Source organism: Gavialis gangeticus, unplaced genomic scaffold (assembly GCF_001723915.1).
Source record: "Gavialis gangeticus isolate Ggan-Ray unplaced genomic scaffold, GavGan_comp1, whole genome shotgun sequence".
NCBI lineage: Eukaryota > Metazoa > Chordata > Crocodylia > Gavialidae > Gavialis > Gavialis gangeticus.
Genome location: NW_017729032.1, coordinates 49,030,993 through 49,042,392, shown reverse-complemented (window position 1 = coordinate 49,042,392; position 11,400 = coordinate 49,030,993). Strand labels below are relative to the sequence as shown.

The 11,400-nt window shown below is 44.8% G+C and overlaps 1 protein-coding gene across 1 annotated transcript in view; it reads right to left on the bottom strand.

Moving 5' to 3' along the window:
• The window catches only part of USPL1 (ubiquitin specific peptidase like 1), a 31,126-nt gene extending 21,096 nt beyond the window's left edge, over positions 1–10,030 (bottom strand). The window contains exons 1-3 of the mRNA XM_019524891.1: positions 8,773–10,030; positions 8,055–8,183; positions 4,613–5,261 (exon numbers count right to left, since the gene is read on the bottom strand). Coding sequence (XP_019380436.1) covers positions 4,613–5,261; positions 8,055–8,183; positions 8,773–8,871 — 877 coding nt within the window. The 5' untranslated portion in view covers positions 8,872–10,030. The remainder of the gene's footprint in view (positions 1–4,612; positions 5,262–8,054; positions 8,184–8,772) is intronic.
• Positions 10,031–11,400: the final 1,370 nt, after the last annotated feature.

Below are 11,400 nucleotides of genomic sequence, written 5' to 3'. Positions count from 1 at the left end.
TGCCCTATTTATAATGTTGTTTCTTATGAGAAAATTGGTTCTAAGTTACGTTTCGACTTACGACACAACTGGTTCCTGAAAGCCAAGTCTTAAGTCAGAGGACTGCCTGTATAAAGAAACCTTACTGAGGACACAGGAATGAACCATCCCAATGCGCAGGAAAACTAGCAAGAATGGCAGATGACCAGCTTGGCTTAGCAGGGAACTCTGTGGGCTAACACACAAAAAGGAAGCATGCAAGAAGTGGAAAGCTGGAAAAATGGCTAGAGAGGAGCATAACAGTACCGCTAGGGCATGCAAGGATGAAATCACAGAGGCCAAAGCACAACTGGAGTTGCAGCTAGCAAGGGATTTGAAGGGCAACAAGAAGGTTTTACAAGTATGTCAGCAAAAAGAGGAAGATCAGGGAAAGAGTGGGTCCCCCTTACTGAATGGGGGAGGCAACCTAGTGACGGATGATGCGGAAAGGCTTAAGTACTTAATGCCTTTTTTACCTCAGACTTCACAGGTAAGGTCAGCTCTTGGACTACTGCACCTAGCAGCACAATTTGCGGAGGAGGTAAGCAGCCCACTGTGATGAAAGAACAGGTTAGGGTCTGTATAGAAAAGTTGGATGGGTACAAGTCTATGGGGCCAGCTGCAATGCAACCAAGGGTGCTGGCTGATTCAACTGCAGAGCCGCTGGCCATTATCTTTGAAAACTCATGGGAGTTGGGAGAGGTCTCGGATGATGGGGCAAGGGCAAATACAGTGCCCATCTTGAAGAAAGTAGGAGGAGGAAGAGGATCTGGGGAATTACAGAACAGTAAGCCTCGCCTCAGTCCCTGGAAAAACCATGGAACAGGTCTTCAAGAAATCTATTTCCAAGCACTTGGAGAAGAAACTCATCAGGAATGGTCAACACAGATTCACCAGGGGCAAATCAAGCCTGACCAGCCTTCTATGATGCGGTGAATGCCTCTGTGGATGTAGGGACTTTAGCAAGGCTTTTGACAGGGTCTTCCACAACATTAAATCACAAGGAAACCAAGGAAGTATGGGTTGGAGGAATGGATTGTAAGGTAGACAAAATACTGGCTGGATTGTTGGGTTCAAAGGATAGTAATTAATGGCTGCATGTTTGGTTGGCAGCTGGTATCAAAGTGGAGTACCCCAGGGGTTGGTTTTGTTCAGCATCTTCAACAACCTAGAAGCTGGGATAAAGCACACCCTCAGCAAGTTTCTAGATTACACCAAGCTTGGGGGGGGGGAGAATAATACAGCTGGATGGTAGGGTTAGGATTCAGAGAGATCTCAATGAATTGGACTGGACCAAAAAAACCCCAAAAACCACCTCTCATGATGAAGTTCAACAAGCACAAGTGCAAAGTACTGCACTTAGGATGGAACAATCCCATGCACTGCTACAGGCTGAGGGCTGACTGGTTGGACAGCAGCTCTGCAGAAAAGGATCTAGTGGTTCCAGTGGACAATAAACTAAGTATGAGCCAACAGTGTGCTCTTGTTGCAAAGATGACTAATGGCATACTTCCTGCATTGGTAGGAGTTTTGCCAGCAGATTGTGGGAAGTGATACTCCCCCTCTATTTGTCACTGGTGTGGCCACATCTGGAGTACCGTGTTTAGTTTTAGACTTTCCACTACAGAAGAGATATAGGGGTTCTTAACCTTTTAAGCTGAGTACCCCTTCTGGACGCAGTGTGGGGTGTGCCATGTGCTGACAGCCAGCCAGACACAGAGCTGGCAGTGCAGGGAGCTTGTAAGTGGCTGCCACTGCCAATCATACACTTTTGTGCTGCCGCTCGGCACAGCTTTCCCATGCCACTGGCTTTGCATGTGTCAGCACCCCCTCCCCAGCACACAGCAGCAGCTTGAGGGGCTTGCACATGGCAGCGGCTGCCCCCACTGCCATCTATACACTCAGTGCTGCCGCCTCATGCCTGGGGGGTGGGGGGGGAGTGGAGATACTTGGACACGGGAAAGCGGTGCCTGGTGGCGGCATAGAGTGATGGATGGCGGCGGCAACACCGCCCTGTACCGCTTTCCTGCACCCAAGTATCCCTGCTTCTCTGCACTGCTGGCTTTGCATGCAGCCAGTCGTGAGCACCCCCTGCCCCTGCGGCGCTGAATGGATAAATGGCAGTGGGGGTGGCTGCCGTGTGCAAGCTCCCCACGTTGCTGCCGTGCACCGGGTGTGCTGTCAGCTGGCCATGCATGAAGCTGCTGGCGCAGAGAAGCAGGGATACTTGGGTGCAGGGAAGTGGCACACGGTGCCTGGCAGCAGTGGCACGGAGTGATGGATGGCGGCGGCCCTGCCCCCTGGGTACCCCTTCCACCCCACCAGCTTCACGGAGAAGCAGAGGTATTTGGGCATGGAGAAATGGCATATGGCAGCAATGCGGAGTGATGAATGCTGGCGGTGTCCCTGCCCCCTGCGCTGCCACTTCCCAAGTATCTCTGCTTCTCCACGCTGCTGCCACATACCCCCTGGGGCCTTCCCAAGTACCTCCAGGGGTACATATACCCCTGGCTGACAACCCCTGATGTAGACAAATTGGAGAGTCCAGCGGAGGGCAATGAAAATGGTTAGGGGACTGGGGCACATGACTTCTGAGGAGGGGCTGAGGGAACTGGGCTTATTTAATCTGCAGAAGAGAAGACTGAGCAGAAATTTAATAGCAGCCTTCAACTACCTGAAGGGTGGTTACAAGGAGGATGGAGCTGGATTATTCTCAGTGGTGGCAGATGACAGAACAAGGAGCAATGGTCTCAAGTTGCAGCAATGGAAGTTTAGGTTAGATATTAAGAAATCAATACTCATGAGGAAGGTAATAAAGCACTGGAACATGTTACTCAGAGAGACCGTGAAATTTCCATCCTTGGACATTTTTAAGAGCTGACCTGACAAAGCCTTGCTAGGATGATCTAGTTGGGGCTGGTCCTGCTTTGAGCAGAGGATTGAACTGGTTGGTCTCCTGAAGTCCCTTCCAACCTCGATTTTCTATGATTCTAAGACCATACTTCTAAATATTTGTGTGAAGGTCAACTGTTCATTAATATAGTTATATAGCTATATTAGAACATAAGTCTTCAGTGGAGAAAAGCAAGTACACTACTGCAAAGTTAACTAGGAACAAACAAAACAAAAACCCCTATTTACATAAATGATCTGAATTTATCTTCTGTTTGTACCAGAAAAAAATGCATCAATGAAACCTCGAATTTTCAATCCACTTAAAAAACAAACAAACAAACAAACAAACAAACATGTACACATATGTCTTGAGAAAACATTTCAAACTGCAGAAAAGTAGCAACGGAACAGAACTCTAGAGGTCATCACTTAGTTCAACCCCTAGCCTGAAATAGGATCATCCCTATTCAGACCATCCCATACAAATCTTTGTCTAACATATTGGTAAAGCCATACAATCAACAAACGTCACAACTACAAGGCACCCTAACTTGCCACACAAAGTGAGGGGAGGGGAGACAGCAACAGTGTTCAGTGCCCTGCTGCTGCAAAGGTTGTTAATATACAATCAGGATACAAAGAGGGCCAAGCCCCCTGCTACAGAGGAAGGCAAACCTCCCCAGTCCATACTAATCTGACCAAAAGGTAAAATTCCTTTCTGACCCCAAATGTGGTGATCAGTCTGACCCTAAGTGGAGGGGCTATACCCTCTAGCCATTAACCTCCAGGTTTTATCCCTAGAAGGAGCACTGGCATTCTCTAGTCAAAATCCTCAGCCCTGATTGCAGCCAACTCTCTCAGGGGTTCTGAGGAAGGTATTTAAACCTACAAAAAACCTCTGACACAACAGGAAGGGAAGAAAAACTCTTTCCTTGTCTCACATGGCAAAGCCCAGAAGCATGGGAAATACCCACAGCATAGCATAAGGACAGCTACTCCTAGATCATGCCTGACTAATGCTTATCCAACCTTCCCTTGAAGACCCACAACAATGGAGATTGCAGAACTTCCATTGACAGTCTATTTCACCGCCTTGCTGTTCTAAAACAGTGAAGAAGTTTCTCCCAATATTCAATTTAAACCTACTTTACTACAACTTCAAGCTATTACTTGTATCCTGCTTTCTGCAGTGAGAAAAAAAAGTGCTCCCCCTTTTCTTTATGGAAACCCTTCAGATACTTCAAAGCTGCTATCATGTCCCCTTTGAAGCATGTTGTTCACAGGCTGAACATGCCTATGTTTCAAACTGTTCTGATATGGCTTCCCGTCCAAGCCCTTTTAATTTTAGGTCATCTGCTTCTGGACCCTGTTTTAACTTCTCCATGCCCTTTCTAAACTGCACACAATACTTTAGATTAGGCCTAATCAGTGCTGAGGAAAGGAGGTACAATCCCTCCCATCCCCCTCTTTCTTTTAGTGACTCAGAAAATGTTTTCACCTGTTACTGAGAATCTGCCCTGGGAAATTACATCCTTATCTTGAATTCTATTGCAAAGTATCAGCTCAGCCTTGGCAATCTGAAACAGAAGGGAACAGACTTCTGCACACTCTGCTGAATTCCTCCATGTTCTTGTATCAATATTCTTGTACATTCAAGTATTTTAAAGTCAAAAGAAATAGGAACGTAAAATTTACTCACTTTTTAGCTCACTACTTAGGCAGTTTTTCAAGAGTGCAGTTGCTTTACTATATTTTGTCAACAGTCTCTGGAGGACAGATTCTTCTTCAGTGCACCCTGTAGTCATCAAAGTCTTTAACACTTCCAAGTGTACCAGTGCTGACAGGATACAATTTAACCAACAGAGAGCATATACATTCCTCCACTGAAGAGACAGAGGTGTTACAAGCAATGCAGACTTATCTTCAAACAGTACTTCAGATTTTATTGGACAGAGTACAGAATTTGGCAGAAGTTGTGTTCTGGAGTTAGAGCCCTCAATATGACTCTCTTGAGAACCACTGACAGCAATAGCTGCTTCCAAGCCCACTTTCTGCTCCAAGGTCTCAATTGTCCCATCTGATTTCTGCTGATCATCCTGTGACACATCAATTAGAGTCCTATATAAATTATTTCCACTGTAGTTGATGACAAGATCAGTGTCTGAAGTCTGTTCAGTGTCCTTCAAGTTGACAGTTCTTGCCTGTTTTGAACATGATCTAATGGGAGAAGTTATAGGACTGGTTTCAAAGCATTTCCTTTTTCTCTGAATACCTGGCGTTTGATGATTTGCTGAATCACAAGTCATTATTATGCTGTCAAGAGGTTTATAGCCCAGAGGATAGATGCACTGAAAGGAAGAAAAAAGATTATAGAAATCCAGACAGCATTTTATAACAACTGGAAATACAAACCATGAAGTTCAAACAGAACTCGGATCTCTTGCTCTTTGATACATTACTAAAGTTGTATACAAATCAGAGATGACTGAAATGCATGTTAATCATTCAGCTTATAAATGACAATAATGGGCACTAATAGAAGGTACTTCCATTAATGGTGAGAGCTGGTACATTTTTTCTCTCTCTCTAGCTCTCTCCAACCCTTCAAACAGACCTCATAGGATTTCCTCTCTCACAGCCCACTAAATCCAATCTCCTGGAAGTAGGAGAAATGTCTTCAAGCCCTCTATTCTCCCAGACTAAAGTTGTGGCTTTTTAAAAAGAAGAAACAGAAACCCTGACATGAAACTTACCTTAAAACAGGAGTGTCAAAAATATGGCCTGTGGGCTGCATCTGGCCCACAGAGCCCTATCATTCAACTGCAATGCTGCCTGTGCATCTCAGACTGGCCCTACATGCCACATCCAGCACACACTAGCCCAAGCCTTGACCCTGTGCACTGCACACAGAGCCCATCTGGTATACACTGCCTACAACATGAGGCTGGAACTGGGGAATGCACAAGGCATGCAGGGCCAGTCAGGGGCATGGGCTGCACAAGGTGCATGGGGCTGGTCCAAGGTGTGCGCTGCAAGCAGTGCCTACGCTGGACCAGCCCTGCATACCGTATTTGGGGCCAGTCTGGATAGGGTCCATACTGGCCTTGCATAGCCCTGCGTGCTGGATCTGGCAGTCTGACACTCTGGACTGGTCCAGGTGCTATATACAGCAGGCAGCATATGAGGCCAGTCTGGGGTACATGCTGTATATGGCACCTGCACTGCATTGCTCCTGCATGCTAGATGTGATACACAGGCTGGCCTGTAGGCCCAATGCAGCCTGTAGTCCTGGCCTGCACTCCTCATTTGACCCAGGGAGACAGGTGAGTTTGACACCCCTTCCTTAAAGTATAAGGATAATTCAGGTAGCATAAAAGGTATCAATTCTCAGGAGAACATAGAAGTGTGTTTAAAAGCAGAGACCCCGAAATACTAAGCAGCAAAGAAAGTTAACTAAGGTTATAGTTAAAAGAAACCCAGTATCTTGAAAGTTTGGACATTTACAGGAGCTGCCACTGCTGTAACTGTGGTTCAGGGGCCAAAAGTGACAATGTACTCCATGCCCTGGTCTGTCGCTGGGCTCGAGCCAAAACGTAATTAGCATGGGGGCAAATGACTCGCCCACATGTACCACATGCCTTGCTCCCTTCACCTGCTACTGCCTGCCCCACAGCAAGACTAAATTTAAGACACTCCAATAATTAGAAGGTATACATGGAAAATTATAACAAATTGGTAAACTTTTCATCTATAGAACCTAATTATTGGGGGGGGGGGTCTTAAATTCAGGTGAATACAGTAGTTTACTAACTTATGCCTAGACAGCAACATTGTGCAAGAACTGCTGCACCAAGCAGCAAAAACACAGCATTCTTAGTCCCCTTCGGTAAATCTTGGTAGTAGCTTCTCTATTGTGCCCACCAGATCCTGAACCTGGACATCTTCTGGAAGCACTGCAAGACCTTTTGACTTAATTTTGATCACTGAACATCTGCCTAAGTCAGCGCACTGTTTGGGGAATTTCTGTTATATCCCTTGTACCTCTTATTTCTTTTAAATATTTTATCTGCTTTTATAAAATTATTTTGGGTTTTGTTTTGTTTTGTTTTTTTTTACTGGAAGACATCCTGAGCCTTTTTTGGGAAGGGCAGGAACACACAAATTTAATAAATATATAAATAAATACATTTATATGTATAGGCATACCAGCCTTTCTTCTGATTGCTCCTTTTTACAGTCACTCAGCATAGAGGCTCTTGAGAGCCTGCCTTAGAGAGGGCAAGGCTGGACAAAATATAGCCTGTGGTCCAACCTGCCAAGTGACTGGATCCAGCTGGGGCCACTCCCACTAGGGCAGCCTGCACTTGGTTCCTGCTGGCACCCATGGCTCAGCCCGTGTGTGCAGCTTACGGTAGAGCTGTTCCCAGCATAGCTGCAGCTGGATGCCACTCTGCTCTTCCCGCCTCCAGTGTCAGCTCCTGCTTGTTATTTTGCCCCTACCAGACTGCACTGCACCACTCCGGGTGAGCAGCTTCAGTTGGGCAGTTCCTGACCCAGTGTGTGGGCTCCAGCTCCCAGCCGTCTTCCAATGGAAGGCAAGCGGGAGCTGAAACCAGTTCCCCACGTGCTGATTCAGGAGCTACCTGCTGGGAGTGGCACAGTGCAACAGAGGAGCTGCCACTAGGAGGTGGGGGAAGCAGAGCAGCACCCAGCTGGCTGCAGGCACATCGGGAACAGACCCACAGGAAGCTACGAAGCGCAATGCAGCAAGGGACAGAGTGTTGCAAGGGCAGAACAGACCACAGTGCCCGGGCAAGCTCTGCTGCACATACCCCCCGCATCAATGGCAGCCTCCCCAGCTGTCACCACCCCATGACCCAGACACGTGATCCCAGCTTTGCTCATCCCTCCCACTCCTGAACACTGCTCCCTGCCCACCTGTAGCCCCATAGGGAGTTCTGACAAGTTGGGGGGGGGGGGGAGTGTTGACCCAGCCCAGACAGCTCATCAAAACTTCCCATGTGGCCCTCAGGCCCAAATAACTGCCCATCTCTGATTTAAAAGATGCCAAATGATAAGCTACAGGAGTAGAATTGCTAAAAATAAATAAATAGATTCAACAGACCAAATTTAGGTACTACCTGTGGATTTTCACATAGAAAGATGGACTCTTGAAAGTTAATGCGGTAGGCCCGTAAACCTTGTATCTGGCCCTTCTCTTTGCAGGCTGGACAGTACTTATCTGAAGTTGTACTCACAAAATTATAATCCTAAAAAAACAAAAACAAAAACCAGTGATACCAGCATATGCATTTTAAATGTTATTTTTCACATGCAAGACATAAATGACAACATAGAAAACAAGATGCATTTTTTATATATTGTTTACACTATGTATTTATAAGTTAACCATGACAGTTTAGAATGTGATCATAGCAAATAAAATACACATACAGTGTATGGTTTTCTAAATTAATTGGTTTCCTCGATTGTGATTTAAATAGAATAAACTTCATGAAATGATTTTATTTAAAAGAGTACAGGTTGAAATGGCATTCGTTTTATTTGCACTGAACAAAAAGGTTAACTGCCAGTGAACACAAACTCTGAATTCTCATAGACAAATCACAAATTGTTGACTTGATTAGATCAAACACTTTCAAGAACAGAGCCGGCAATAAATATAATAACTTTTTTGAATTTTAAGTACAGTAGAACAATCTTTCGCCTTTAGTATAAGATTTCCGTGGAAAACAATTTTATAAAGCAGTTAATTTTGCAAACAAGACCAAATTATAGTCTCTTAAAAATAAGAGAAAATATGAACTTTGCACACATGAAAAACAAGTTTCAACTGACTTTTCCCAAAAACCCCACCATGTGGAGTGTGGATATCCCTATATCAGTCCCTTGTCCAATCACTTGCAAACCATTTCCAGTCTTCTGGGAATCCATCATTCTGAGCCACTGGCTAATTTATGTCAGTTGTAACATAGTCAAGACCACTAAGGATTTTTCAAAGAACCCTGAAAAATAAGAAGCGAATACAAACAGTTAAATGAAAATTAGAATAAGTTTGATTTTAAAAACTGCACTAACAACAAAGCATTTTCTCTGAAAGTGAAGTCTAGGGGTTGCTTTCTTGAATTTAGGACAGCTGTGGCTTTATAATCTGAACAGGAAAATAAAAGAGCATCTATATTAATTGGCAAAACATTTTTTTCCAGCTTCAGGCCCTGTGCCTGCAAGGGGCTTCATGCAAGCATCTCCTGTGCCCATGCTTATTTAGTCTGGCAAATGCTTGATGCTACAAGCGGTCTGCTTGTGCCAAGCTACTGGTAGGATCAAGCCTCTAGTGATAAAAGGGGTTATTTTCAAGATATGAAAAATGACAGGAGAAAAAACAAAAACAAAATCCTATCATAATTTATCTACTATGGGGTAGAAAAGAACTCCAGGTTTCTAAATGGCCAATTTAACCTGCATCCACAATAAAACTATGGAATTTCTTTTCCCACGTGTGAGTAACTACATCCTGAGAAGAGACAAGGGAACCCATGTTGCCAAAATGTGTAATCTTTTGACAATTTAAAGTTGTAATTTTACTAGCAATTCCAGAACACTACTACAGTAACACTTCAACAATATTACTACTACGATTAATATTTAACTATCACACAGGCTCTGTATGATGTAATTTTGTAAAATTAAGGCCAGATTTATCTTTGGATGTGTGCATGCATGTAGTCTCCCAGAAACCAAAATATATTATTGGGAAGGGGAGGGGAGACAGCACATACACATATCAAAGAGCTACTTGTTAAGACAGTACAGTTATATAGAACTTAATATCATTCAGCACTGAAATTCAGGTAGATCTAAAATGAAAGGTAGCAGAATGCAGCAGTATAGGACAACTTGGGCCTAATTTTGCTTCTACAGAAGTTTTACACAAACTTTCACTGACTTCAAAGGAGCAGTATCAAACCCGATGTCAAGAAAATGTACCCTTTGAAACAGAGAAAGTTTACACATGCAGAGTATAATTACTAGGCCTGTGCGAAGCAGCAAATATTCGCTTTGGATCTGGATTCGGCTGATTCAGAGACAGCGATTCGATTTGGTGATTCGAATCACTGTCTCAATTCAATTTGACTGATTCAGATTCAGAGATTTGGTGCCAATTCAGGGATACGGCCATAGATGGTAACGAGGAATCACTAAAATACCTATAACTTTGTCATTTTTTTTGCAGATTCAGATGAAAACAGCAGGGATCGTAGCCCCTTCTGAGGGCATGAAGCTTAAGTTTCAAGGAGATAGGTGCAGAAGTTTCTGTGAAAGTGTACCTCAGACAGCTTTATATGTTGTTTCTATGTCCCTCCCCAGAGCACTGTGATTGGAAGGGAACTCAGAGAAAGACTGCAGTCACTGCCCAGCTACAGATTGTCATGCTGCTTTCCGATCGCAGTGCAAGGGACCGGAACGGCAGGGTTAGAAGGGCCGATTAGCTCTCTATGGGACGGTTAACGCGAGTCCAGCTCACGTCGCCCGAAGACACTGGAGGTGAGGTGATAGTCACGGAGGCGGAGAGTAGTTGAAGGTAGAGGTTTATTTACTCACAGTGAGCGTTGAGGAGAGAAACGAGATGCAGAAAAGTAGACTGCTAATCATGTCGGGGCCAGCAATGAAGCGGCGTTCGGCGGTTGCTAATTGCGAATGGGAGGCGGAAGCTAGGTGATCAGGTTAGCATCCCTTGTGATAATCAAAGCAGGTGATGAACGACCTCACTTGGGTGCGGCTGTGCACTCCCTTATATCACTCAGGTGACCTGCTCAACAGTGAGCTGGCTGTTTTCACCTATCACCTCTCAGGGTTCTGTGTCCTGGCCTTATTTGGTGTTGCAGACTAGCTGACCTCACCTATGTTGGTGATGTTCTGATAACGAAAGTAATGGTATGGCAGCGTTTGTTTTACCCTTTTGCGATGGTTGCGGGGAAGAAGGGCAGGGCTCACCATCTTGGTGCCTCGCGCATTGATGCCACCATTATGGTGTGTGTGTGACACAGATGTCAGTATCAGGGCAGTCTTTCTCCCCCACTCCCTCAGTCTTTTCCATATATGGAAAATCACCCCATCCGCCTCCCTCCTCTCAGTTTCCATTTGCTGCAAGTCTTCTGAATCTCTCGGAACCAATTCAGAGGCTTCCAATTCAATTCGGACCTTTTAATGGGTCTCCTGATTTGGATATTCAACTGCCTAATCTGGCCAAATCTCCTCCGAATCGAATTGGCTACTGAAGCTTCGCATAGCCCTAATAATTACCTAAGTTGAATGCTGGACACATCATCTAGTTTAACGCTCTTCCTCATGCTAGTTTTTTTCTCCTCTTTTAATGTCTCATTTGTTAGGTCTAAATTTTAACTGTGCGTGAGAGGAGACTGATGACCAGTGAGACCATTCCAGTCCCAACTCAAAAGCTTTAAG